At 42.7% G+C, this 25,990-nt stretch overlaps 1 protein-coding gene across 1 annotated transcript in view; it reads left to right on the forward strand.

Moving 5' to 3' along the window:
- Kdm3b (lysine demethylase 3B) overlaps positions 1-25,990 on the forward strand; it is a 78,890-nt gene that overhangs the window by 48,225 nt on the left and 4,675 nt on the right. Inside the window, exons 12-22 of the mRNA XM_070036099.1 lie at positions 1,516-1,623; positions 3,461-3,588; positions 6,161-6,440; positions 7,213-7,469; positions 11,493-11,759; positions 12,688-12,859; positions 13,866-13,956; positions 14,097-14,227; positions 16,879-16,998; positions 21,880-22,019; positions 24,852-25,028. Coding sequence (XP_069892200.1) covers positions 1,516-1,623; positions 3,461-3,588; positions 6,161-6,440; positions 7,213-7,469; positions 11,493-11,759; positions 12,688-12,859; positions 13,866-13,956; positions 14,097-14,227; positions 16,879-16,998; positions 21,880-22,019; positions 24,852-25,028 — 1,871 coding nt within the window. The remainder of the gene's footprint in view (positions 1-1,515; positions 1,624-3,460; positions 3,589-6,160; positions 6,441-7,212; positions 7,470-11,492; positions 11,760-12,687; positions 12,860-13,865; positions 13,957-14,096; positions 14,228-16,878; positions 16,999-21,879; positions 22,020-24,851; positions 25,029-25,990) is intronic.

The raw sequence follows: 25,990 nt of genomic DNA on the forward strand, positions 1-25,990 counted from the left end.
TTTGCATGGAGTGGCTTTGTACCTTGACCCTCAGATGTCAGTCTCCTAAGTAGTAGGATTATTGGTGTGAGCCACCAACACCCAGCAAAATAACCTTTTGAGCAATTTTGAAACTGTACTTCAAAGTAAATGTACCCTTTTACAGTTTCACCAGTAATATATTCAGATTCCTTTTTTTTTACATTATTGCCAAAACTAGTTGTCTTTTATAGTACAGCCTTGATAGTGTCTATAAACTAGAATTTGATTTGATTAGTGATGTTGAATATCATTTCAGTTTGTCATCTGGTTACTTTCTTTGGAGACATGTATATTCAAATTATTTCCTTTGGTTCTTAGTTTCTTTTCTTTTGTGTGTGTGTCAGTAATAGGGCTTGAACTCAGGGTTTCTCACTCTCACTTGGCTTTTTTTACTCAAGGCGAGAGCTCTACCCCTTGAGCCATAGCTCCACTTCCAGCTTTTTGTAGAGTAATTGGTGATAAGAGTCGCTTAAATTTTTCTGCTCTTACTGGCTTCAAACTGTAATCTCAGATCTCAGCATCTGGAATAGCTAGGATTACAGGTTTGAGCCACGTGCATCTAGCTTGGTTCTTAGTTCCTTGTATGCTAAAAGTCCTTAGACCTTGATCTCATTCTTCTCTTGGAATCCAGTGTAACCATTATAAAAATATTTTGGCGGGGGGCTGGGAAGGTGGCTCAGTGGTAGAGTGCTTGCCTTGCATGCATGAGGCCCTGGGTTTGATTCCTCAGCACCACATAAGCAGAAAAAGCCAGAAGTGGCGCTGTGGCTCAAGTGGTAGAGCGCTAGCCTTGAACTGAAGAGCTGAAGGACAGTGTCCAGGCTCAGAGTTCAAGTCCCATGACCAGAAAGTATACATATATTTTGGATTGGTTGTTTGTTTGTTTGTTTTTTTTGGGGGGGGGGGTCCGGTCATGGGGCCTGAACTCTGGGCCTGGGCACTGTCCTTCAGCTCTTCAGCTCAAGGCTAGCTCTCTACCACTGTTAGTTTAACAGTTGAAAATCAGTTCTTGCAATCTGGTATGTTAAAGTAATAACCATATAATTTTTCTCAAGAAGTGCAAAGAAACTTTGTCTAGATATTAAACAAATTAGGGCACGCATGAAAAAAGGTGAGAATTGGTTCTTAAAAGGGAAAGAGAATCTAAGGTGCAGGTTAAATATCCCTTACTTTAATTGTAGACAACAAATGTTTCAGATTTTAGAGTTTTCAGATTTTGCAAAGTTTGCCATAGACTTTACAGATAAAACCCAGAGTGCTATGAGGAATGACTTGGGTTTTAGCTCAGCTGTAAAGCCTTACCTAGCATGCACAAGTTCCTAAAACTTAAAATGCTCCTAAATGGTTTGAATACACAGTTTTGTTTTGTTTTTTAAGTTAGCTGTTACTCTCTTTAGTCATGAAAAGATTGACCTTTAGGGTTCTAAAACTTCTCTCACTAGGAGGAATCCACCTTGTAACCCTCATAAGTGAAAGCATTAATTTCTGTTTCAGAGACAGAGGAAATGGGTGATGAAGAGGTTTTCTCCTGGTTAAAATGTGCAAAGGGGCAGTCTCATGAGCCAGAGAACCTCATGCCTACACAGATCATCCCTGGCACAGGTAAGAAAATTCCTTTTATAGATTTTGGGAAAAAAGATGTGTTTTACATAGTTTTGGGTTTTGTGGTGCTGAGGATTGAATCCTGGGCACATGCTAGAAAAGCACTTCTAGAACTCATTTATATCCCTAGCTTGAAAAAATGTTTTTTTGTTCTTGCTGTTTTTGGTTTTTTGTCAGTTGTGGGGCCTGAACTCTGGGCCTGGGCGCTGTCCCTCAGCTCTTCAGCTCAAGGCTAGCGCTCTACCACTTGAGCCACAGCGCCACTTCCAGCTTGTTTCTTCTTGCTTATGTGGTGCTGAGGAATCGAACCCAGGGTCTCATGAATGCAAGCCTTCTACCACTGAGCTACCTTCCCAGCCCGAAAAAATGTTTTTGAGATATTCACAATCCCATAAAATTTGGTGAAATGCTTTTTTAATTACACCTGATGCAATGACTTTTTTAAAATTAAATTTCACCAGATTTCTCAGAATTTGGATATTTAGATCTATATATGTTGGATATTTAGATCTATATATGAGGGGCTGGGAAAGTGGCTTAGCGGTAAAGTGCTTGCCTAGCACACATGAGGCCCTGGGTTCAATTCCTCAGTACCAACATAAAAATAATAATACATGTATATATGAGAGTGCATACAGCCACTGCATATTCTGCTCCACTTTTCTGATTATAGTTTCATATTTCTTATCACATTTCCAGATAGACTCTTCTTCTTCACTTAGGAAGCTTGGAGCATTACTTAGATCCTTTGTAACTCACTGCTTCCAAACAATGGCTTCCTGGGTGCTCCATGCTGGTTTAAAAAGCATGGTTAAATGTACCTGTACCTGTGCAGTTTACATTGATTTTTTTCTTACCTCTTTTTAACTCTTTTTTTCATTGTTAAGTATAGATTACAATAAAGTATATACAATATTTGGGGGGGGCGGGAGAGGAGAGATGGGAAAGGATGGCAAGGGGAAACAAAGAAGGAGGCAACAATGCTTGATAAGAAATGTACTCATTACCGGGCTAAGAAGGTGGCTCAGTGGTAGAGCTCTTGCCTTGCATGCCTGAGGCCCTGGGTTCGATTCCTCAGCACCACATAAGCAAAAAGAAAAAAGCTGGAAGTGGTGCTGTGGCTCAAGTGGTAGAGTGCTAGCCTTGAGCTGAAGAGCTGAGGGATAGCGCCCAGGCCCAGAGTTCAGACCCCACGACTGGACCCAAAAAATAAATAAATAAAGAAATGTACTCATTACCTTGCTCATGTAATTGTAACCCCTCTGTATGGAATTTTCACAATTAAAATAAATAAATAAATAAAAGTATACAATATTTATACTCTTAACCTTTAAGGAATCTACTCCTAGAATTTGGAGGATTTTTTGTTAATGTTTGTTGAAGAAGAGAGTGTAGCTTAGTGGTTAGAAGGTACAGAACATTGGGGCTAAGCTAAACCTGTGTTAAGAGTCTTCATACTAATATTTACCAACTTTACATTCTTGAGCAAATGACTTAAATTCTCAGTCTGAATTTTATGACCAAAATATAAGGATAAAAGTCATTTACAGCTAAGCAGTGGTTCCTGCCTGTATTCTTAGCTATTCAGGAGGGTGAGAACTAAGGATCGAGACTTGGGCCAGAAAGTTCATGAGATGTTATCTCTATTTAACCACTAAAAGCTGGAAGTAGAAGTGAAGTTGTTACGCAAGTAGTAGAGCTCTGACCTTGAGCAAAAAACTCTGGGATAGTATTCAGGCCCCGAGTTCAAGTAAGGACTGAAATAATATAAAGAAAACCCTTAGTACAAGATATGGCACATAAAAATGTCCTGATAAGCTGTTATCTATTATTCTAGCTCTTTACAATATTGGAGACATGGTACATGCTGCTCGAGGCAAGTGGGGAATTAAAGCAAACTGCCCTTGTATTAGTCGGCAAAACAAATCTGTGTTGAGACCTGCTGTCACCAATGGGATGTCACAGGTAAGTAGTATGTCTGAGTGTAAATGAGTAAGCATTAATTCTTAGTACCACGAAATGCCCCATTTTCAACAATGTCCCAGGCTTTATAAGGATTTCTGGGGAATTAGGGAATGGGGAAACTTTGTAAGAAGTTTCTTCATGTTTAAATCAAGCATGGTTGATAAGTTGCATGGAGAGGGCTGGAAAGGTGGCTCAGTGGTAGAGTGCTTGCCTTGCATGCATGAGACCCTGGGTTCGATTCCTCAGCACCACAGAAGCAGAAAAAGCCAGAAGTGGCGCTGTGGCTCAAGTGTTAGGGCGCTAGCCTTGAGCTGAAGAGCTGAGGGACAGTGCCCAGGCCCAGTGTTCAGACCCCACGATCGGCAGGAAAAAAAAAAAAGTTGCGTGGAGATTCTTTATTATCTTGTCAAGTTGCATACTTTAGATAGGCCATCTTGACTCAAGGCTGTAATCCTAGCTATTCAGGAAGCTGAGATCTGAGGATAGTGGTTCAAAGCTAGCTCTTGCAGTAAAGTTGTTTTTTATTTCCAAGTAAACAACAAAAGCAGAAGTGGAGCTGTGGCTCTAGTGGTAGAGCTACTAGCCTTGAGCAAAAAAGCTAAAAGACGGTAACCAGACTGAGTTCAAGCCCCTGTTTCAGCACCAAATATAAATTAAGTAAATTAAGAAGGGTCTTTGGCCAGGTGCAGGTGGCTCACATCTGTAATCCTAGCTAACTCAGGAGGCTGAAATCTGAGGATCACAGTTCAAAGCCAGCCTGGAAAGGAAAGTCCACGAGACTCTTATCTCCAATAAGCCACCAGAAAATCAGAAGTGATGCTGTGGCTCAAGTGGTAGAGCGCTCACCTTGAGCTGAAGAACTGAGGGACAGTGTTCAGGCCCAGAGTTCAAGCCCCATGACTGACCAAAAAGAAAAAAGGTCTTTGTACAGATGAAAATATGGAAAAGATTACAAGGAGCACTGTTGGACTTTTAAGTCACATGTAAGAAGGTCCCTATCACTTGAGTTCATGTTAGATACAGAAGACAGATTTTTTCCCCCCAATGAGTTGAGTTTATTCTATTCTCAAAACAGTCCCCAGCCTCCAGAGAGATAGTGATTTATTCATTGCTCTCTCAGAGATTGAAGATATTGTGATTTGACAGTAACTATTATTTTAAACAAGATATTTTTGTCTGGTTTTTGTTTTTTGTTTGTTTTTAGTTTTTGTTTTCTGTTTGCCTGTGGTGCCACTCCTGGGGCTTGAACTCAGTGCCTAGGCTCTGTCCCGAGATTTTTTTGCTCATGGCTATTGTTAAGGCTGGCTTTGAACTTCAGTCCTAAGACCTCAGCCTTCTCTGTAGGTTTCTTGTCTTTTATTTATTTTTTTGCCAGTCCTAGGGTTTCAGCTCTTCCTGGATGCTGTTCCTATTCTTTTTGCTCAAGGCTAGCATTCTACTACTAGAGCCACAGCTCTACTTCCAGCTCTTTTAGTAGATTATTGGAGATAAGAGTCTCATGGATTATCCTGCAGGGCTGGCTTCAAACCAAGATCTGAGATCAGCCTTTTGAGTAGCTAGGATTACAGGCGTGAGCCACCGGCACCAGGCTTGGGGTTTTGGTTTTTTTAAAGAACCTGGCAAGCCAAATGCTCTTAGCTCACTCTAGTTCAATACCAGCATAGTGTAAGACCCTAAATTTAAGCCTTAATACTAACACAAAAAGAAAAAAGAAAGAAAAAAAATTACTTTTTTTTTCTTTTGTCAGTACTAGTTGAACTCAGGACCTTGTGCAGGCATTCTACCACTGATCTGTACCTCTTGCCCTACTGTTTACTTTTCTAAGGACTTCTGGGACACCACTGACACACAGTTGATTATATGGGACATAGAGATGCTAAGAAATCTGGAGATAAAATTTCAATAGAGTTGACATATCAATTGAACAAATCATTTGGAAAATTCAGTATTACAATAGAGTACTAAACATTTATTATATATTTGTGTGTGCCAGAAATAGGCTAAGGCCTTTACATATATGATCTCATTTAATTTTTTATGAGTCACTGATTTTTTACTGGAAAGAATTATAGACTTTTTTTTTTGGTGGTAGTACTAGGGCATGAACTCAGGACCTGGCACTCTGTCTACCACTTCAGCCACAGCTTCACTTCCAGCTTTTTGCTGATTAATTGGAGATAAGAGTTTCACAGACTTTCCTGCTCCAGCTACTTTGAAACACAATCCTTAGATCTCATCCTCATGAGTAGCCAAGATTCCAGGCATGAGACACCATCGCCTAGCTAGTAACTGATTATCTATTGCAGAAATAATCTCAATCATGCTAAATCTTTAATTTTAGTCTTAGTTACTTTGTTTCCTTAGGACATAACCTAGTTTCTGGCATATTGTAAGACTCAACAAATGCATGTTGAATTTATAGAATGGATGAAATAACCGTTTATGGGACAGTATCAGATTTTTCTTCCCAGATCTATATAACATCAGCAGCCATTGCCAGTCATGTTTAATTTTCTGTATCCAACTCACTACCCTAAACATGCTTCTAACCAATACTCTTCCCATGCCTTAGCTTCCTAGCATAAACCCTAGTGCCTCTTCTGGAAATGAAACTACCTTCTCAGGAGGAGGAGGAACTACAGCAGTAACAGCATCAGAGCCCGACCAAGTTCCCAAAGCCGACAGCACTGACATCAGATCAGAAGAGCCCCTGAAAACTGATGGTTCAGCATCAAATAGCAATAGTGAGCTAAAAGCCATTAGGGCCCCGTGCCCGGACACTGCTCCTCCTTCCTCTGCCCTGCATTGGTTGGCAGATTTAGCAACTCAAAAGGCTAAAGAAGAAACAAAAGGTGAGATGAACCTGCCTCTGCCCTAACTCTCTGTGAGGAGTCCTTATATTATTCTCAGACTCAGACATTACCATCCACATTTGTGAAATATGCCCCTTGCTTTCTGGGACTGGTCACATAAAAAGAGGGAATGTCTTTCAGTTTCTTCCTAGAAGACCTATTTTAAAAATGCGTGTGTCTGGGCCCTCCCTTCGACCTCCTTAGTCAGAATTGTTGCAAGGTTTTAAATAAGCTTTCCAGGTGATTCTGTTCTGCAGCCAGAATTTAGAGCTAGGTTTAGAGCAGTCATTTAAAATGGAAATTGTTAAAAACGCACATTCCTGGCCAGGCGCCTGTCGCTCACACCTAAATCCTAGATACTCAGGAGGCTGAGATCTGAGAATCACTGTTCAAAACCAGCCCCAGGCAGGAAAGTCCATGAGACTCCCAGAAAACTAAAAGTGATACTGTGGCTCAAGGGTAGAATGCTCACCTTGAACTGAAGAGCTGAGGAACAGCACACATGCCAAGAGTTCAAGACCCAAGACTGACCAAAAAAAAAAAAACAAAATGCATACTCCTTCATCCTACTTGGAATAAGACTCAATAATCTCCATTTCTAACAAGCACTCCAGATGAATACAAGTATTCTGAAGATCTACTTTTCTAAGCTGTAGAAAGTAAAGAATTGAGATAGGAACAAAAGGAAATATATGCAATTCATATCAGGAAAAATAGCAGAGCTGGATATTCCTTACTGTGCCTAATACTATTCTTGGTTATGTTCTTACAGAAGCAGGGTCTCTGAGGTCGGTGCTCAATAAAGAGTCTCATTCACCCTTTGGGCTGGACTCATTCAACTCCACTGCAAAAGTCTCTCCATTGACTCCAAAGCTTTTTAACAGTCTGTTACTGGGTCCCACTGCCTCCAACAACAAAACTGAGGGATCTAGCCTTCGAGACCTCCTTCACTCTGGGCCTGGAAAGCTTCCTCAAACCCCCTTGGACACAGGAATACCCTTCCCCCCGGTCTTCTCTACATCCTCAGCAGTAAGTGTCGTCTCTACCACTCTAGCCTTTGCTGCTTTTCCATGAAAGAACTATCAGAACTATGAGTGGATTGAAGGGTACCCTGGTACATAATCAAACTGAAAAGTCTCCCTTAACATTAAGTTTTGGGAATTTTTGAGATCTTTTTAAGTAGTAAACTTTGTACCATATTAGAAAATCAGTAAAAGTTTAGATACTAACATCTTTTAGTCACCACCAGAAAAATTATTATATTTATCCACTTGATTTTCTTGCAGACATTCATTTTTTTAACCTAGGTAGTACACACATAGTGTACTCTCCTTGTTATTATTATTTTTTTTTGACAGTAGTCCTGGGGCTTGAACTCAGGGGCTTGGGCACTGGCGCTGAGCTTCTTTTGCTCAAGGCTAGCACTCTACCACTTGAGCCTTTTTTTGAGGCTTTTTCTGTTTGTGTAGGACTAAGGAATCAAGTCTAGGGCTTCATGCAAGCTAGGCAAGCACTTTACCACCAAGCCACATTCTCAGCCACATAGTGTACTCTTGGATTATCTGAGAGGAAACCTTAAACTTTTAACACATCTTGATATGTCTGTGCACCTGCTCCCCTGTAGTGTTCATCCCTTGATCAGTGGCATCTCCTGAGCAACTGCTTATCCCAAAGATGTTAAGTCATTTGAGACTTTCTTCTTTTACATTTCATATGTAATTTGTCAGCAGATCTTTTGTTTGATCTCCAAATGTATTCATAATCTACCTATTTCTCAACAGATCTACTTCCTTTCTGATCTGAACCAGCATCCTCTCTTGCTTAAACTTCTGTGGTAAATTCTACATACATCCCACTGTTTCTACTCCTTTGTTGTCGTTATTGTTGTTAGCTGTGGGCTTGAACTTGGGGCCTGGGCTCTCTCCCTGAGCGCTTCTGCTCAAGGCTGGCATTCAACCATTTTGAGCCACAGTACCATTTCTGATTCTTGAGTGCTTCATTGGAAATAAGAGTCTCATGGGCACTTTTCTCCCTGGGCTGGCCTCAAACCATGATCCTCAGATCTCAGCCTCCTGAGTAACTAGGGTTACTGGCGAGAGCCTTTATAGTGTACTTCAGTACTTTGACAGTGTTTCTCTTTAACTTCTCTCTGACTTCACCCTTCTTCCTCTTGTTCATTCTGTTCTAGCCATTCTACCCTTCTTATCGTTTTTGAACATAGCATATTTCCTCTGGTCTTTGCATTTGTTATATCATTCACCTAGAATTTCCTTCTTATGTAACCACAAGGCTTCCCTCATCATTAACTCCTTCTTGTTCCTCCTGAAATGTCACTTTCTTTTGGTAAGTTTTTTTCTTTGTATAGCAATCTTTGTTTGTTTCTTTCTTTCTTTCTTTCTTCTTTTTGGGGGTCCAGTCATGGGGCCTTAAACTCTGGGCCTGGGCGCTGTCCCTCAGCTCTTCAGCTCAAGGCTAGCGCTCTACCACTTGAGCCACAGTGCTACTTCCGGCTTTTTTCTTTTTGCTTATGGGGTGCTGAGGAATCGTACCCAGGCATGCAAGGCAAGCGCTCTACCACTGAGCCACCTTCCCAGCCCCTCTTTCTTTCTTTCTTTCTTTCTTTCTTTCTTTCTTTCTTTCTTTCTTTCTTTCTTTCTTCCTTTCTTTCTTTCTTTCTTCCTTTCTTTTTTTTTTTTTTTTGGTCTTGTCAGCTTCAACTCAGAACCTGGGCACTGTCCCTGAGCTATCTTGCTCAAGGATAGTGCTCTACCGCTTTAAGCTACAGCACCACTTCCCGTTTTCTGGTGGTTAATTGGAGATTAAGAGTCTCACAGAGACTTTTCAGCCCTAGTTGGCTTCAAACTGTGATCCTCAGATCTTAGCTTCCTGAGTAGCTAGGATTACAGGTGTAATCTGAGTAGCTAGGATTACTGGTACCCATCTTCAAATAACAATCTTAATTCCATCATGTTTTTATCCTCCATACTTACTTTTTTCTGCTTTATCTTTTTCACAGCACAGTGTTTTGTTTAGTTTCTGTCTCTTGCCTCTCGTAAAGAATAAATATCACGGGCTGGGAAGGTAGCTCAGTGGTAGAGCTCTTGCCTTGCATGCATGAGGCCCTGGATTCAATTCCTCAGCACCACATAAGCAGAAAAAGCCGGAGGTAGTGGTGTGGCTCAAGTGGTAGAGCACTAGCCTTGAGCTGAAGAGCTGAGGGACAGCACCCAGGCCCAGAGTTCAGGCCCCACGACCGGAGCCAAATAAAAAGAAGAAATATCACTAGTAAAGATCACTAGTACCATGGTATCTGACCTATAGTCATATTTAATAAGCTTTATTGAATGAGTTAATTAATTCACAAGGTATAAAATTTAAGAGATACTGGGGCTGGGAAGGTGGCTCAGTGGTAGAGCAAGCACTTGCCTTGCATGCCAGAGGCCCTGGGTTCGATTCCTCAGCACCACATAAGCAAAAAAGAAAAAAAGCCAGAAGTGGCGCTGTGGCTCAAGTGGTAGAGCGCTAGCCTTGAGTTGAAGAGCTGAGGGACAGCGCCCAGGCCCAGAGTTCAGGCCCCATGACCGGACCCAAAAAAAAAATTTAAGAGATACTATGGGTTTGTTCCTTGTTCTCAGGCATGTCTTTTCTGGGATTGCCATTGCTATTTTTCAGAAATATTGTCATGTATATAGTTTTTTCCTTCTTTATACAAATGTGTTACAACTTGCTTTCTTGTTTTTCAGTTTATATATCATGCAGGTTATTTCAGATAAATATATAAATATGGTTTTAATTTAAGTACAATTGACTAAAATCTGGCACACTATGGTTGATTTGAGTGTTCAATTTGGGTTGTTTCCTCTTTTTTTTTGTTGGTCATGGGGCTTGAACTCTAGGCCTGAGCACTGTCCCTCAGCTCTACTGCTTGAGCCAAAGCGCCACTTCCGGTTTTCTAGTGGTTTATTGGAGACAGGAGTCTCACGGTCTTCCCTGCCCAGGTTGGCTTTGAATAGCCATCCTCAGATCTCAGCCTCCTGAGTAGCTAGGATTATAGATGTGAGCCACCGGTGCCTGGCTATTTCCTCTTTTTGATAATAACTTATAGAAACAGTTATTCTGTTATTTTTGTAATTGTTCATACCCTGTTCTTTTTTTAGTTTCTTTCTCAGAGTATTATATGAATACATGCTTTTTGTATAGTTATCAAGTTTGCCAAAGTCTATCCCCTCTTTCATTCAGTGGCTTACAAATGTCACTTTTATGTTTGAGCTGAGCTGTCTCATTGGCTGAAACAAATGAGCAGTGCTCAATGGCATCCAATTCTTCTTGGACATCCTGGTGCACCCATTGTTAATGTAGAAAACTACCACTTTGATATATCTCTTCCGTTACTTAATTGAAGTATCCTATCCCTTGGGCATGCAAAGCTAGAAAAAAAAGTAGATATCCCCCACCCTTGCCAAACTAAATGATCTTTTTGAAATAAGTTATTTATGTGTCCCATCACATCACCTCTTATTCCCATAGTGTCTCGGGTTTCTGCTCCTGCTTCTTCCTATAATGCTGTGAGTTTCCTCTCAAATGCTGCTTCTTCCAATAATGCACTGGATACCTGCTCAATTGATGAGAAGAGGCTGGGTTGGCACATACACAAGTCATTAAGCAGGCAGTCATAGCCAAGGGGAAGAAATATTGCAGAAGACCCATATTATAAAACTGCCCTCCAAGAGGGAGATACTTTTTTTGTTTTTGTTTGCTTGTGTTTTTATGCCAGTCCTCAGTGCCTAGGTTCTGTTCCTGAGCTTCTTTTGCTCAAGGCTAGCACTACCACTTAAGCCACAGCTCCACTTCCAATTTTTCGGAGTAGATTATTGAAGATAAGAGTTTCATACTTTCCTGCCTGCGCTGGCATTGAATTGGGATCCTCAGATCTCAGCCTCCTGAGTATCTAGGATTACAGGCATGAGCCACTGTGCCCAGCTGAGATAATTTTTTTAATGCTTTTATCCTGATGCCTCAGGCAAGCTTACCTGATGAGTTTGTCTCTGGCAGGGTGCAAAGAACAAGGCCAGTCTACCAAACTTCCTTGACCACATCATTGCCTCAGTGGTAGAAAATAAGAAAACCTCAGATGCTTCAAAGAGGGCGTGCAACATGACTGACACCCAGAAGGAAGTGAAGGAAATGGTGATGGGGTTAAATGTGCTGGACCCCCATACTTCTCACTCCTGGCTTTGTGATGGGAGGCTTCTGTGTCTCCATGACCCCAGCAACAAAAACAATTGGAAGATTTTCCGAGAGTGTTGGAAGCAAGGTCAGGTAAGCAAAAATAAATAGTTCCTAGGGCCAGCTACATGCATGTCTGTTACAGATCCCAAGATAATCCCAGCTTCTGGGAGGTCTTTTGCCTTTAGACATATTAAGTTTATGTTGTAGGTATTCTTTCTGTTACTTCAAGTTATCCTGGATTTCCAAAATCAAGGAGATTTCTAAAAATAGATTAGGTCTAGGTATACTTCTGTTATTTGTTTTACTTTGTGTTGTTTTTATTTTTGACAGTATTATAGCTTGGACTCCGAGGTTTTCTCGGCTGGCACATTTGAGGCACTCCTCCAGCCCTGCTTTTTCACTGATTATGATTATTTTTGAGATGAAGTCTTAGAGACTTTTCTGCCCAGGCTGGCCTTTTACTCACCCTCCTGATTAGTTAGAGTTATTGGCATGACTCACAGCTGTCTGGTTTGTGTTCTGAAAAGGGCAGATGAAATTCCTGTTAGGTGTTTTGCTGCATCGATGGCACCTTAGGAGAAGAATCCTTAAGTTTGATATTGGGTAGGATAGAGGTGTGGGTGAATGTTTGAGAGACCTAGAAGTTTATCTAATAGAATAGTGACACTCTGATGCTTACACCTTCACAAGGGCTTGAGGAAGCAGGAGCTTATGGAGTTGTGTAGACACTTTTTCATTTACAATATGAAAAGGTTGTTTCAAAGTTGTATTTCTCAGCTTTTGGTCCTTTTGCCTCAAAACTAGTGGTAGATACCGGAGCAACAGCAGTGACATACCTCACAGGGTAACAATCCAACATAGCAATTTAGTTGATGTTTAGAAATCCAGAGATTATAAAACTGGGAAAAAAAATAATAGATTTTCATAGAGAAGAGCTTTCCTCAGGAAACCTTCCTTTAGTCTTGAGACTAACAGTATTTCTTAGATAGCTCTGATTGTAATAATTTTGTTTTCACAGCCAGTGCTGGTTTCAGGAGTACATAAAAAGCTCAAATCTGAGCTTTGGAAGCCAGAAGCCTTTAGCCAGGAATTTGGAGACCAGGATGTGGACTTGGTGAACTGCAGGAACTGTGCAATAATTTCTGATGTAAAAGTTCGGGATTTCTGGGATGGCTTTGAGATCATATGCAGTAAGTAACGGTTAAATGTGCCTTGGGATGTTGGGATGTCCTCATAGGATTAAGGACACCAACTCAAAAGGAACTTGGCAAGGCAAAGTTTACTTCTGCAGAGGGTGCATCAACAGCCAAAAATCTGGCAAGCAAGCACACAGAGCAAGCAGGCAGGCTGCTCACTTTTATCCCTAACCTAGCAGGCTTTGCCCCTCTGCTTGGATTGGCTGAGCTCAGATTCACAATCTACAAAAGGATGTGGCTTAATTAACAGGAATAGGATTCTAACCGGATGTCTTAATTAAAGTGTAGCAGGAAAAGGATGTAGCTAACCAACAAGGACCAAGCCACCTGGCCAAAGCAGAAACTTTCAGAAAAATGATCCTCACATGATTGACAGAAAGGAATCAACCCACTTTGATAGAAAAGATGGCTTTTCTCACAATAACTTTGATAACTGGTTGAATGATGGCATACTAGCCCTACCTATGAAATAAAATATTATGTCCTCTTGGCAAGAGGAGCCTTCTATACTGGTGCCAACAATTTAGCTTACATGGCAACCCTTTGGCTCTCAGAGCAAGTCTTGGCTTCAGCATGTGAACTATGGGATGTGCAGAACACTTTCACTCTGAGGAAAGAAGATACAGCATTAAGTAAGGAAAACAAAGTCCATCTAACTTAATCTATTAGATTAACAGATCTGAAAGAAGAGGTTTTGAGCCAAGTGCCGGTGCTCTCAGCTGTAATTCTAGCTACTCAGGAGGCTGAGATCTGAGGATCATGGTTTAAAGCCACCCCAACTAACCAAAAAAAGAAAAGAAAAGACAGAAGTGGAACTGGCTCAAGTGATAGAGCACCAGACTTGAGTAAACAAAACTCAAGGACAGCGCTCAAGCTGAGTTCAAGCCCTAGTACCAGCACAAAGAAAAAAGAGTTTTTGTCTTCTAAAATCTTTAGTCTCCAGAAAACTGGGCAGCAGCCAGCCCAGCAAATGTTTATGCAAGTGCTGTCTGTCTTCCAGAGAGACTAAGGTCGGAAGATGGGCAGCCAATGGTGCTCAAACTCAAAGACTGGCCTCCTGGGGAAGATTTTCGAGACATGATGCCAACAAGGTTAGTGAATTCTAATGGTGCCCATCTTCAGACTTGTTCCTGACTGAAGCAATTACAAATTAATCACAGAGAAGTGAACTTAACCTCTTCTCTTTCTTCCGCTCTAACAAGCTGACATCACCATTTCTTCCCTTTTGTAGGTTTGAAGATCTGATGGAGAACCTTCCTCTTCCAGAATATACCAAACGAGATGGCAGGCTCAACCTGGCCTCTAGGCTACCCAGCTACTTTGTAAGGCCTGATCTAGGCCCCAAGATGTACAATGCCTATGGTATGAAAGAGAGGCCAGAATTGCACTTTTGGGGGACTATTGTTCTCACTTCACATACAGATGGACATCTGTGATCAGTGTTGTGTGTAAAGATGATTGAGGAGAGGTGACAGGTGATGGAGAAGATATAGTATCCAGAGTAGTTTTGAATTGTTTGCTTTTGTCATTACTAATTTGGATATCATCCACATGGGCCCAATACATAACTTATGTATCTCCAGGAATTAGTTTCTACTTAAAAAAAAAAAAAAAAAACCTAGTTAATGAGACATACTTTGCCAGGAGCTGGTGGCTCTTGCTTTATAATTCTAGCTACTCAGGTAGCTGAGATCTGAGGATCACTGTTCAGAACTAGCCCTGGAAGAAAAGTTTATGAGCCTTTTTTTGGGGGGGTGGGGGGAGTCTGGTCGTGGGGCCTGAACTCTGGGCCTGGGTGCTGTCCCTCAGCTCTTCAGCTCAAGGCTAGCACTCTACCACTTGAGCCACAGCACCACTTCCAGATTTTTTCTTTTTTGCTTATGTGGTGCTGAGGAATCGAACCCAGGATCTCATGCATGCAAGGCAAGCACTCTACCACTGAGCCACCTTCCCAGCCCCCCCCCCTTTTTTTTTTTAATTTTGTTGGTCATGGGGGCTGAACTCGACCTGGGCACTGTCCCTCAGCTCTTCAGCTCAAGGCTAGCACCCTACCACTTGAGCCACAGTGCCACGTCTGGCTTTTTTCTGCTTTTGTGGTGCTGAGGAATCGAACCCAGGGCCTTATACATACAAGGCAAGCACTCTACCGCTGAGCCAACTTCCCAGCCTGAGACTTTTTTTTTTTTAATCGGTGGTGGGGCTTGAGTTCAGAGCCAGGGCACTGTTGCTGAGCTCTTTTGCTCAAGGTAGTGCTCTACCACTTGGAGCCACAACACCACTTCCAGATTTTGAGTAGTTGAAGAATTTCACGGGGTCCTTTCTGCCTGTCCTGGCTTTGAACCGTGATCTTTAGATCTTAGCCTCCTGACTATTAGGATTACAGGTATGAGCCATGGGTGCCTAGGAGTATATGAGACTCTTATATCTAATAACCAGCAAAAAGCTAGATGAGGAGTTGTGACTCCACTATCTGAGAGCCAGCCTTAAGCAAAAAAAGTCAAGCCAAGAATAAGAGGCCTTGGGGCTGGGAAGTGGCTCAGTGGTAGAGTGCTTGCCTTGCATGCCTGAGACCCTGGGTTCTATTCCTCAGCACCACATAAGCAAAAAGAAAAAAGCCGGAGGTGGCACTGTGGCTCAAGTGGTAGAGCACTAGCCTTGAGCTGAAGAGCTGAGGACAGCGCCCAGGCCCAGAGTTCAGGCCCCACGACTGGACCCAAAAAAAAAAAAAAGAATAAGAGGCCTTGAGTTCAAGTCCTACTACTGGCACCCAAATAAAAATAAAAAGATAAAAGAGACATGGGGCTGGGAAGGTGGCTCAGTGGTAGAGTGCTTGCCTTCCATGCATGAGGCCCCTAGGTTCCATTCCTCAGCACCACATAAGCAGAAAAAGCAGGAAGTGGTGCTATTGCTCAAATGGTAGAGCACTAACATTGAGCTGAAGAGCTGAGGGACAGTGCCCAGGCTCAGAGTTCAGGCCCCACGATTGACCAAAAAGAGAGAGACAGACAGACAGACAGACAGACAGACAGACATATTCTTGGGGATTTTTGTGTTGTTTTAGATATACATGTGCCAGTACTGGGATTTGAAGAATATCACTTACTTTTCTGCCTGGGCTGGCATTGAACTGCAACCCTCAGATCTTAACCTCCTGAGTAGTTAGGATTATAGGTGTAAGCCACCAGTTTCTTGGCAGGAATTTAAGGAATTTGATGAAGGCTGAACATTAGGCTACTAGCCATCACTTTGTGAAGTTCAGAAATGACTATAAAAGTTATCTGAATGCCCCTAGTATCTGTTTTGCTTTTCAAAGATGGTCTTTTTTTGAAGGGGAGGAGAGGGATTGTCAGTCCTAGAGCTGGAACTAGGGTCCTGGGAGCTGTTCCTGAGCTTTGGTGCTCAAGGCTAATGCTCTACCACTTTGAGCCACAGCTCCATTTCTGGAGGGACTATATTTTAGGAAATGATTGGTTTCTTGGTCAGTGCTAATGATAGTGTCACCCAAACTAGAAGTAAACCTTAATCAGTATAATCGAAATGAGAATCCTTCCTTTGTTCCTTCTTTCCTTCCTCCCTTCCTTCTTTCATGTATGTGTATGTATGTCCACGTCTAGATTGTTGGCATTGGAATCTAGGGCCTTATGTATGCTTGCCAAGTACTGCCACTAGGCTCTTTTTTTGTGTCAGTCCTGGGGCTTCAACTCAGGGCCTGGACACTGTCTGTGAGCTTCTTTTGCTCAAGGCTAGCACTCTACCACTTGAACCACAGCACTAGTTAGGACTTTTTCTGTTTATATGGTACTGAGAAATCAAACCCAGGGCTTCATTCATGCTAGGCAAGCACTCTACCACTAAGCCACATTCCCAGCCCCAGTGCTGACTTCTTAATAAAGATATACTTCATTCTCTCAGTGGTACTCATTTAAATCCTCTTGAGCATATTTTCAGTGATAGGATCTTTATAGATTTAGGATATTGTTACTTCACCTTGAATGTCTTTCTTTTACCTTTAGGATTGATAACAGCAGAAGATAGAAGAGTTGGCACAACAAATCTTCACTTAGATGTGTCTGATGCTGTTAATGTGATGGTGTATGTTGGGATCCCCATTGGGGAGGGTGCCCATGACGAAGGTATGATTTCTAGAAAAATTGCTTCAGATACTAAGGCTTAGCCTCAGAATTAACTTTTCCTCCTTAGTTAAGGACTTTTTCTTTCTTTTCCACTCTTCTTTCTTTATCTCTTTTTATTCCCCCAAGGGAAAATTTCTCCCATGCCTGATACGTAGTTAGTATTCAGTGAACAGTGTTAGACAAAGAGAAGTTCTAGCAGAGTACAGTGCTTATGTACCTTTGACCAGCATCTTTATCTTTCTGGAGTGCTGCCCTTTCCTACTGAGTGTATAACCTCACAATGAGGAATGGAAGAAGCTTTCAGAGAGCTCTCCATCTATTTGTCTCACTAGCCAGATCAGCTGTGGGGTAACATGGTAAAACCAAGTTACCTGCATAAAAATGAAATGCAGGCCAGTGCCAGTGACTCACCTGTAATCCTACTTACTCAGGAGGCTGAAATCTGAAGACTGTGATTCAAAACCAGCCCAGGCAAGAAAGACTGTGAGACTCTATCTCCAATAAAGTACCAAAAAGCTGGAAGTAGAGCTGTGGCTCAAGTGGCAGAGCACTAGCCTGGAGCAAAAGAAGCTAAGGAACAGCATCCAGGCCCTGAGTTCAAGCCCCAGGACCAACACACACACACACACACAAAAGAAACATAAAAATGACATTTTTGCTGTATCTGAATTCCCTTCCACCTCTTATCTAAATATTATCTTAAGAGCACTCAATAGGCTGTGAGCCCATTGTATTAATGTCCAATTGGGCAGGATGATTTACAGAACAGCCCAAATCCCAAAGTTAAAATTAATGTATTTATTATGAAAGTTTCAAAAAAAATGAGATGATTTTTTAAGGTAACTTAAGAATCGGAAAGGGCTGGGAAGGTGGCTCAGTGGTAGAGCACTTGCCTTGAATGCATGAGGCCCTGGGCTCGATTCCTCAGCACCACATAAGCAAAAAGAAAAAAGCCAGAAGTGGTGCTGTGGCTCAAGTGGTAGAGCGCTAGCTTTGAGCTGAAGAGCTGAGGGACAGTGGCCAGGCCCAGAGTTCAGGCCCCGCGACCGGACCCAAAAAAAAAAAGAATCAGAAGGTTCAGAAACCTTAGTATATTTTTTGTTAAACATTTGCTTTTGTGTGTGTGATGATAGTGTGGCTTGTACTCAGAGCTCACTTTTTTTTTTTTTTGTGGGTCATGGGGCTTGAACTCTGGGCCTGGGTGCTGTCCCTCAGCTCTTTAGCTCAAGGCCACAGCACCACTTCCAGTTTTCTGGTGGTTTATTGGAGATAAGAGTCTCACAGACTTTCCTGCATGGGCTGGTTTTGAATGTTATCCTCAGATCTCAGCCTTCTTAGTAGCTAGATTTACAGGCGTGGGCTACCAGTGCCCAGCCAGAGCTCAAACTTTTTTTTTCTTTAGTTTTTTTTTTTTTTAATTTTTTAGGGCTTTTTTTTATTATTGTGAAAATACTGTACAGAGGAGTTACAATTACATGGGCAAGATGAGTACATTTCTTATCAAGCATTGTAGCCTCCTCCTTTGTTTCCCCTTCCCATTCCTTCCCATCCTCACCCCGCCCCCCCCACTCAATCCCCCCCCTCCCACCTCCACCACCACCACCACCCCGCACTAGTTATAAAGTTCGTTTTCGACATGACTTGTACATCTCATTGTTGCAATGGGTCCACCTGTATCCCTAGTTTAGCTATTTTCACTTAAGGCTGATACTCTTGCTGGGAATGTGGCTTAGTGGTAGAGTGCTTGCCTAACATGAATGAAGCCCTGGGTTCCATTGCTCAGTACCACATAAACAGAAAAGGCTGGAAGTGGCACTGTGGCTCAAGTGGTAGAGTGCTAGCCTTGAGCAAAAGAGGCTCAGGGACAGTGTCCAGGCCCAGAATTCAACCCAGGACTGGTTCACGCCTGTAATCCTAGCTACTCAGGAGGTTTAGATCTGAGGATTGTGGTTCAAAGCGAGTGGGGCAGGAAAGTCCATGAAACCACCAGAAAACAGGAAATGGCGCTGTGGCTCAGGTGGTAGAGCGCTCACCTTGAGCTGATTTTGTTTGTTTGTTTGTTTGTTTTGTTTTGGTCGTGAGGTTTGAACTCTGCCTGGGCGCTGTCCCTCACCTCTTTAGCTCTCATTTGAGCCACAGCTCCATTTCTGGTTTTCTGGTGCTTAATTGGAGATAGTAGTCTCATGAAGTTTCCTGCCTGGGCTGGCTTTGAACCATGATCCTCAGATCTTAGCCTCCTGAGTAGCTAGAATTATAGGCATGAGCCACTGGTGCCCTGCTCAAGGCTGGTACTCCTAACCACTTGAGCCACACCTCCACTTCTGGCTTTTAGCTGGTTTAAGAGTATTTTAGATTTATTTGCTCAGGCTGGCTTTGAACATTGATCCTCCGTTCTCAGCCTCTTGCATAGCTACGATTATTAGATATGAGCCATTGGTAGCCAGCTAACCTTTGTTTTTGATGCTATGTACTTATAAACCTTTCCATTATATTTTCTTTTAGGGAATTATAATAGACCTTCATTAAAAGTCAACTTTCCAAATTGCCAGAAAAGCTCTGAGATTTTGACAAATCCACACAATGCAAGAGGTCTTGAGAATATACATAGACTCCATTTACTTGCAAATCCTATTTCTTAATAACCTGCAAGTTACATGCAAAATAACACAGTTATTTGCATGGTCCCTGTCAGGACCAGGGACAATGCCTAGGCTCTGAGTTCAAGCCACAGGGCACACACACACATACATACAATACCATGGTTAGCTGGGTACTGATGACTCATACCTGTAATCCTAGGCACTCAGAAGGCTGAGATCTGAGAATCAAGAGTCACCAGACAGACAAATCTAAAAGACTCTTATTTTCAGTTAACCAGCAAAAAAGCTGAAAGTGAATGTATGGCTCAGTGGTAGAATACCAGCCAGGAGCGAAAAATCCAACAGAGCTCAAGGCCCTGAGTTTACTAGAGAGTGAATGAGGGTGAATATGAATTATGAAAAGGAAACAATGAAATCAGTTGAAAATGATCTAAGAAGGAAGAAAGCAGGATGAAACAGGTTGATGGAGGGAGGCTTATGAGGTACATTGTATACATGTATAGAGAGGTCACAATGAAGCCAGGTGCTGGTGGCTCATGCCTGTAATCCTAGCTACTCAGGAGGCTAAGATCTGAGGATCACAGTTCAAAACCAGCCAGGGCAGGAAAGTCCATGAGACTCTTATGTCTAATAAACCACTAGAAAACTGGAAGTGGAGCTGTGGCTCAAGCGGTAGAGTACTTACCTTGAGCTGAAGAACTGAGGGACAGTGCCTAGGCCCAGTTCAAGCCCCATGACCAACAACAAAAAAAAAAAAGAAAAAAGAAAAGAAAGGTCACAATGAAATTCCACTTGTACAACTAATGTATGCTAATAAAAAAAATTACAAATTGGGTACCAGTGGCTCACACCTGTAATCCTAGCTTTTCAGGAGGCTGAAATATGAGGATTGTGATTCAAAGCCAGCCCAGGTAGAAAAAAATCCATGAGACATCTCCAATAATTACCAAAAAGCCACAAGTGGAACTGTGGCTCAAAGTGGTAGAGTACTAGCCTTGAGCACAAAAGTTCAGTGACAGCGTCCAGGCCCTGAGTTTAAGCCCGAGGACCAACACAAAAATAAGATGGTGATATTGAAATAACCTGAAAGTTAAATATAACAGGTATATAGTTTGACCCACAAAAGTGCCTTAAAGCCAGATATGCATACTTGTCATCCAGGTACTAAGGGGCAGTACAGAAGGAGATCAGAAGTTTTAGGTCAACCTGTGCTACACAGTGAAAGCCTTTTATGCTTCCATTCCTCCTCTTCCACCATCCAAAACAACAACAACAAAAAAAGGACAAAACTATATATCCCAGAAGGCTGAGTTCCTGTTAAGTCCTTATTTCCTCATTCTTTTTTTTTTTTGGGGGGGGGGTGGGGAGGGTCTGGTCATGGGGCCTGAACTCTGGGCCTGGGTGCTGTCCCTCAGCTCTTCAGCTCAAGACTTAGTACTCTACCACTTAAGCCACAGCACCACTTCCTTCTTTTTGCTTGTGTGGTGCTGAGGAATCGAACCCAGGGCCTCATGCACGCAAGGCAAGCACTCTACCACTGAGCCACCTTCTCAACCCTTGAGTTCCTGTTAAGTAAGGAAAGCTAAGAAATAAGAAAGGTTTACTATTTCTTATTCTGTGTGGAGGGAGATTAGACCAATATGAAAATGGAAAAAAATAAAAATAAAATACAAAAAATAATAATAATTTGAGCCATACCTATAGCCTGAATTTTAATTCTTTGTGATAATACTCTATCAAGAAATGAAAAAAAAATAGAAACCAAACTTGAAGTAGACATTATGCTTTTCTCAGAAGTACTGAAATGAGAGGCTGGGAAGGTGGCTCAGTGGTAGAGCACTTGCCTTGCATGCATGAGGCCCTGGGTTCCATTCCTCAGCACCATATAAGCAAAAAGAAAAAAGCCGTAAGTGGCACTGTGGCTCATTGGTAGAGCGCTAGCCTTGAGCTGAAGAGCTGAGACAGCGCCCAGGCCCAGAGTTCAGGCCCCACGACTGGAGCCAAAAAAAAGAAGTACTGAAATGAGGGCTGGGAAGGTGGCTCAGTGGTAGAGTGCTTGCCTTCCATGCATGAGGCCCCTAGGTTCCATTCCTCAGTACCACATAAGCAGAAAAAGCTGGAAGTGGTGCTGTGGCTCAAGTGGTAGAGCGGTAGCCTTGAGCTGAAGAGCTGAGTGACAGCACCCAGGCCCAGAGTTCAGGCCCCACGAACGACAAAAAAAAAAAAAAAGAAGTACTGAAATGACTGATTTCATTGAAATTGTTATTTTGTGCCTTTCCAGAGGTACTCAAGACAATTGATGAGGGAGATGCTGATGAGGTGACAAAGCAGAGGATTCATGATGGAAAAGAGAAGCCAGGTGCTTTGTGGCACATCTATGCAGCCAAGGATGCAGAGAAGATCCGGGAGCTTCTCCGAAAGGTAAGGGTCTAGGTGGGCTGTGTTCCTAGAAGCTTGTAGGTTAAGGGTCTGGAGGCTGAGCTATATACAGATTATCTCATGTGGACGCCTTTGATTTTAAAGATCTGTTGTTGCTAAGCACTGAGGAGAGAGGCAAGAGGATCTTGAGTTTAGGGACAGCCTGAACTGGGAGACCTTGTCTCAAAAACAAGAGTAGCACAGCCTGGCACCAGTGGCTCATGCCTGTAATCCTAGCTACTCAGGAGCTGAAATCTGAGTTCTGAGGCTCAAGATTCAAAGCCAATACAGGCAGACAAATCTGAGAGACTCTTATCTCCAGTTAGCCCATAAAAAGCTGGAAGTGGTCAGGCACTAGTGGCTCATACCTATATTCCTAGCTACTTAGGAGGCCAAGATCTAAGCATTGTGGTTCAAAGCCAGCCCCAGCAGGAAAGTCCATAAGGTTCTTATCTGCAATTAACAAAAAAAAAAAACTGGAAGTGGAACTATGGCTCAAGTGTTAGAGTACTAGCCTTGAGCAAAAAAGCTCAAGGAAGCCAGGTGCCCGTGGCTCACGCCTATAATCCTAGCTACTCAGGAGGCTGAGATCTGAGGATCTCAGTTCAAAGCCAAGCCCGGGCAGGAAAGTCCAGGAGACTCTTATCTCCAATAAACCACTAGAAAACCGGAAGTGGTGGTGAGTGGCTTAAGAGGTAGAGTGCTAGCCTTGAGCTGAAGAGCTGAGCCCCCAGGCCCAGAGTTCAAGCCCTACAACCCACCGACCCACCCACCGACAAAAAAAAAAAAAGCTCAACGATAGTGCCCAGGCCCTGAATTCAAGCCTCAGGACCAGAACAAAAAAAAAAAGAAGAAAGCGGAAGAAATGAGAAGAGAGTAGAGGAGAGAAGGGCAGAAGGAAAGAAGGAAGGAAGGGAAAGAAAGAAAGAAAGAAAAAGGAGCCAGGCGTCAGTGGCTCATGCCTGGTATCTGAGGATCCCAGTTCAAAGCCAGCTGGGCAGGAAAGTCTGTGAGACTCATCTCCAATAAACCACTCAGAAAACTGGAAGTGGCGCTGTGGCTCAAGTGGTAGAACGCTGGCCTTGAGCTGAAGAGCTGAGGGACAGCGGTCAGGCCCAGAGTTCAAGCCCCATGACAGAAAGAAAAGGAAGGGAGGGAGGGGAGGAGGGAGGGAGGGAGGGAAAGAAATAGAGAGAAAGAAAGAGAGAGAGGGGCTGGGAAGGTGGCTCAGTGGCAGAGCACTTGCCTTGCATTCATGAGGCCCTGGGTTCGATTCCTCAGCACCACATAAGCAAACCGAAAAGAGCCGGAAGTGGCGCTGTGGCTCAAGTGGTAGAGCACTAGCCTTGAGCTGAAGAGCTGAGCGACAGCCCAGGCCCAGAGTTCAGGCCCCATGACCAGACCCAAGAAAAAAAGAAAAAAGAAAAAGAAAGAGGGGAAAAAAAGAGAGAGAAAAGGAAGGAGAGAGAGAAAGTTTCATCCATAGTAATGCTCTCTTTCCCCCCTTTTCCTCCCTCCTGTCACAGTATCTTCTAATTTATTTATTTATTTTTTCAATCTTTTTTTTTAAGCTTCTTATCTTTTTTTTTAATTTATTTTATTTTATTTGTGAACATACTGTATAGTGGGGTTACAATTACATGGGCAGGATAATGCGTACATTTCTTACCAAGCATTGCAGCCTCCTCCTTTGTTTACCCTTCACATCCCTTCCCAGCCTTCCCCCTCCCCCGTATCTTCTAATTTAAAGAACAAACTTTAGGGGCTGGGAAGGTGGCTCAGTGATAGAGTGCTTGCCTTACATGCATGAGGCCCTGGGTTTGATTCCTCAGTACCACATAAGCAGAAAAAGCCAGAAGTGGTGCTGTGGCTCAAGTGGTAGAGTGCTAGCCTTGAGCTGAAGAGCTGAGTGACAGCGCCCAGGACCAGAGTTCACACCCCACTACCAGGGGGGAAAAAAAAACTTTTTATCTTTGTCATATTTGAATTGTTATCATTACTTTTGTACTTTGGGCCATTATTAAGTTAAATAAAGGTTATTGAACACAGCACTGTGAAACTTCAGCAGTCAGTTTGACTTGAAACAGCTAGTAGGTAACTAACATTATGATAAACAGGAAGGTAGGCAAGCCTGGCACCAGTGGCTCACGCCTATAATCCTAGCTACTCAGGAGGCTGAGATCTGAGGATCGCAGTTCAAAGCCAGCCAGGGCAGGAAAGTCCATGAGACTCTTATCTCCAATAAACCACTCGAAAACCAGAAGTGGTGCTGTGGCTCGAGCGGAAGAGCACACGTCTTGAACTGAAGAGTGCAGGGACAGTGCCCAAGCCCAGAGTTCAAGCCCCACAACTGACAAAAAAAAAAAAGGAACATAGGCAGGAGATGATTAACATCCATGGTAAGATGGAGTTTGAGAGTTCATCATGCTACTTAATGCACTATTTAAAATTATTTCTGGCCGGGCGTTGGTGGCTCACGCCTGTAATCCTAGCTACTCAGGAGGCTGAGATCTGAGGATCGTGGTTCAAAGCCAGCCCGGGCAGGAGAGACCGTGAGACTCCTATCTCCAATAAACCACCAGAAAACCGGAAGTGGCGCTGTAGCTCAAGTGGTAGAGCTCTCTCCTTGAGCTGAAGAGCTGAGGGACAGCGCCCAGGCCCAGAGTTCAAGCCCCACGACCGACAAAAAATAAAATAAAATTATTTCTGGACTTTTCTGTTTAATAATACCATACCTCAATTGACTATAGATATCTGAAACTACAGAAATTAAAACTGTGAATAAGGAAGGACTTCTATGTTAATTTTTTTCTTGGATTTTGGTCATGGCTTCAGGTTGGAGAAGAGCAAGGCCAAGAGAATCCCCCTGATCATGACCCAATTCATGACCAAAGTTGGTACCTGGATCAGACCCTACGTAAGCGACTCTATGATGAGTATGGAGTACAAGGCTGGGCCATTGTACAGTTCCTAGGTGATGCTGTCTTCATACCTGCCGGAGCCCCACACCAGGTAGGGATTTGGCTTGACAACTCTTTGGGCTTCCTTACTTCTGTTTCTCTTTCTTATCTGGCAAGAGATATAAATTATAGGATTAGACTGGTGGCTCCCACACCACATCTTTGCCTTTTAGTTTTCTTCCTTTTAATTTGGGGGGGAGGGGTGGTTGTGGGGCTTGAACTCTGGTCCTGGGCACTGTCCCTCAGCTCTTCAGCTCAAGATGAGTGCTCTACCACTTGAGCCACAGTACCACTTCCGGTTTTCTGGCGGTTTATTGAAGATAAGAGTCTCACAGACTTTATTGTCCCAGCTGGCTTTGAACTGTGATCTTCAGATCTCAGACTTCTGAGTAGCTAGGATTACAGCCGTGAGCCACAACACCTGGCTCTTCCTTAATAATTTTAAATGCTTGTTTAAAATTTTTTCAGCAATGCCATCAGCTACCTGAACCATAGTCCATATCCATCCCCTAATTCTGCCTTCCCAATCTAGGATTTTTTTCCCCTGGAGAAAGCCTACTGTCAGACCACTTTTTGTGATAATACTGACATTTTTATTTTTAAATTTATACATGTAGTGTTTTTGTATTTGTTATTATAAAATGGAGAGCTGGAACTGGTGGTACAGTCACAGCTACCCTTGAGACTGAGGAAAGAAGATGCTTGAAACTAGGAGTTCAATGTAGGGGATAAAACAAACAAGCAAACAAACAAACCTGGGCATGGTGGTAGATACCTGTGATCCAGTGCAAAGTAAAAGAATCAGTCCAGTTCTAGTCTGGACAAAAGCATAAAAATACACTAAAAGCAAAAGGACTTGGGATATGACTCAAGTGGTAGAGTCAAATAAAAGGCCTAAGTTCAATGCCTAGTACCACATACATGTACACACACATTAAAAATAATAATAATAGCCGGGTGTCGGTGGCTCACGCCTATAACTCTAGCTACTCAGGAAGCTGAGCTCTGAGGATC

This window comes from Dipodomys merriami, unplaced genomic scaffold (genome assembly GCF_024711535.1).
Source record: "Dipodomys merriami isolate MVZ:Mamm:240054 unplaced genomic scaffold, mDipMer1.0.p SCAF_27, whole genome shotgun sequence".
Classification (NCBI taxonomy): domain Eukaryota; kingdom Metazoa; phylum Chordata; class Mammalia; order Rodentia; family Heteromyidae; genus Dipodomys; species Dipodomys merriami.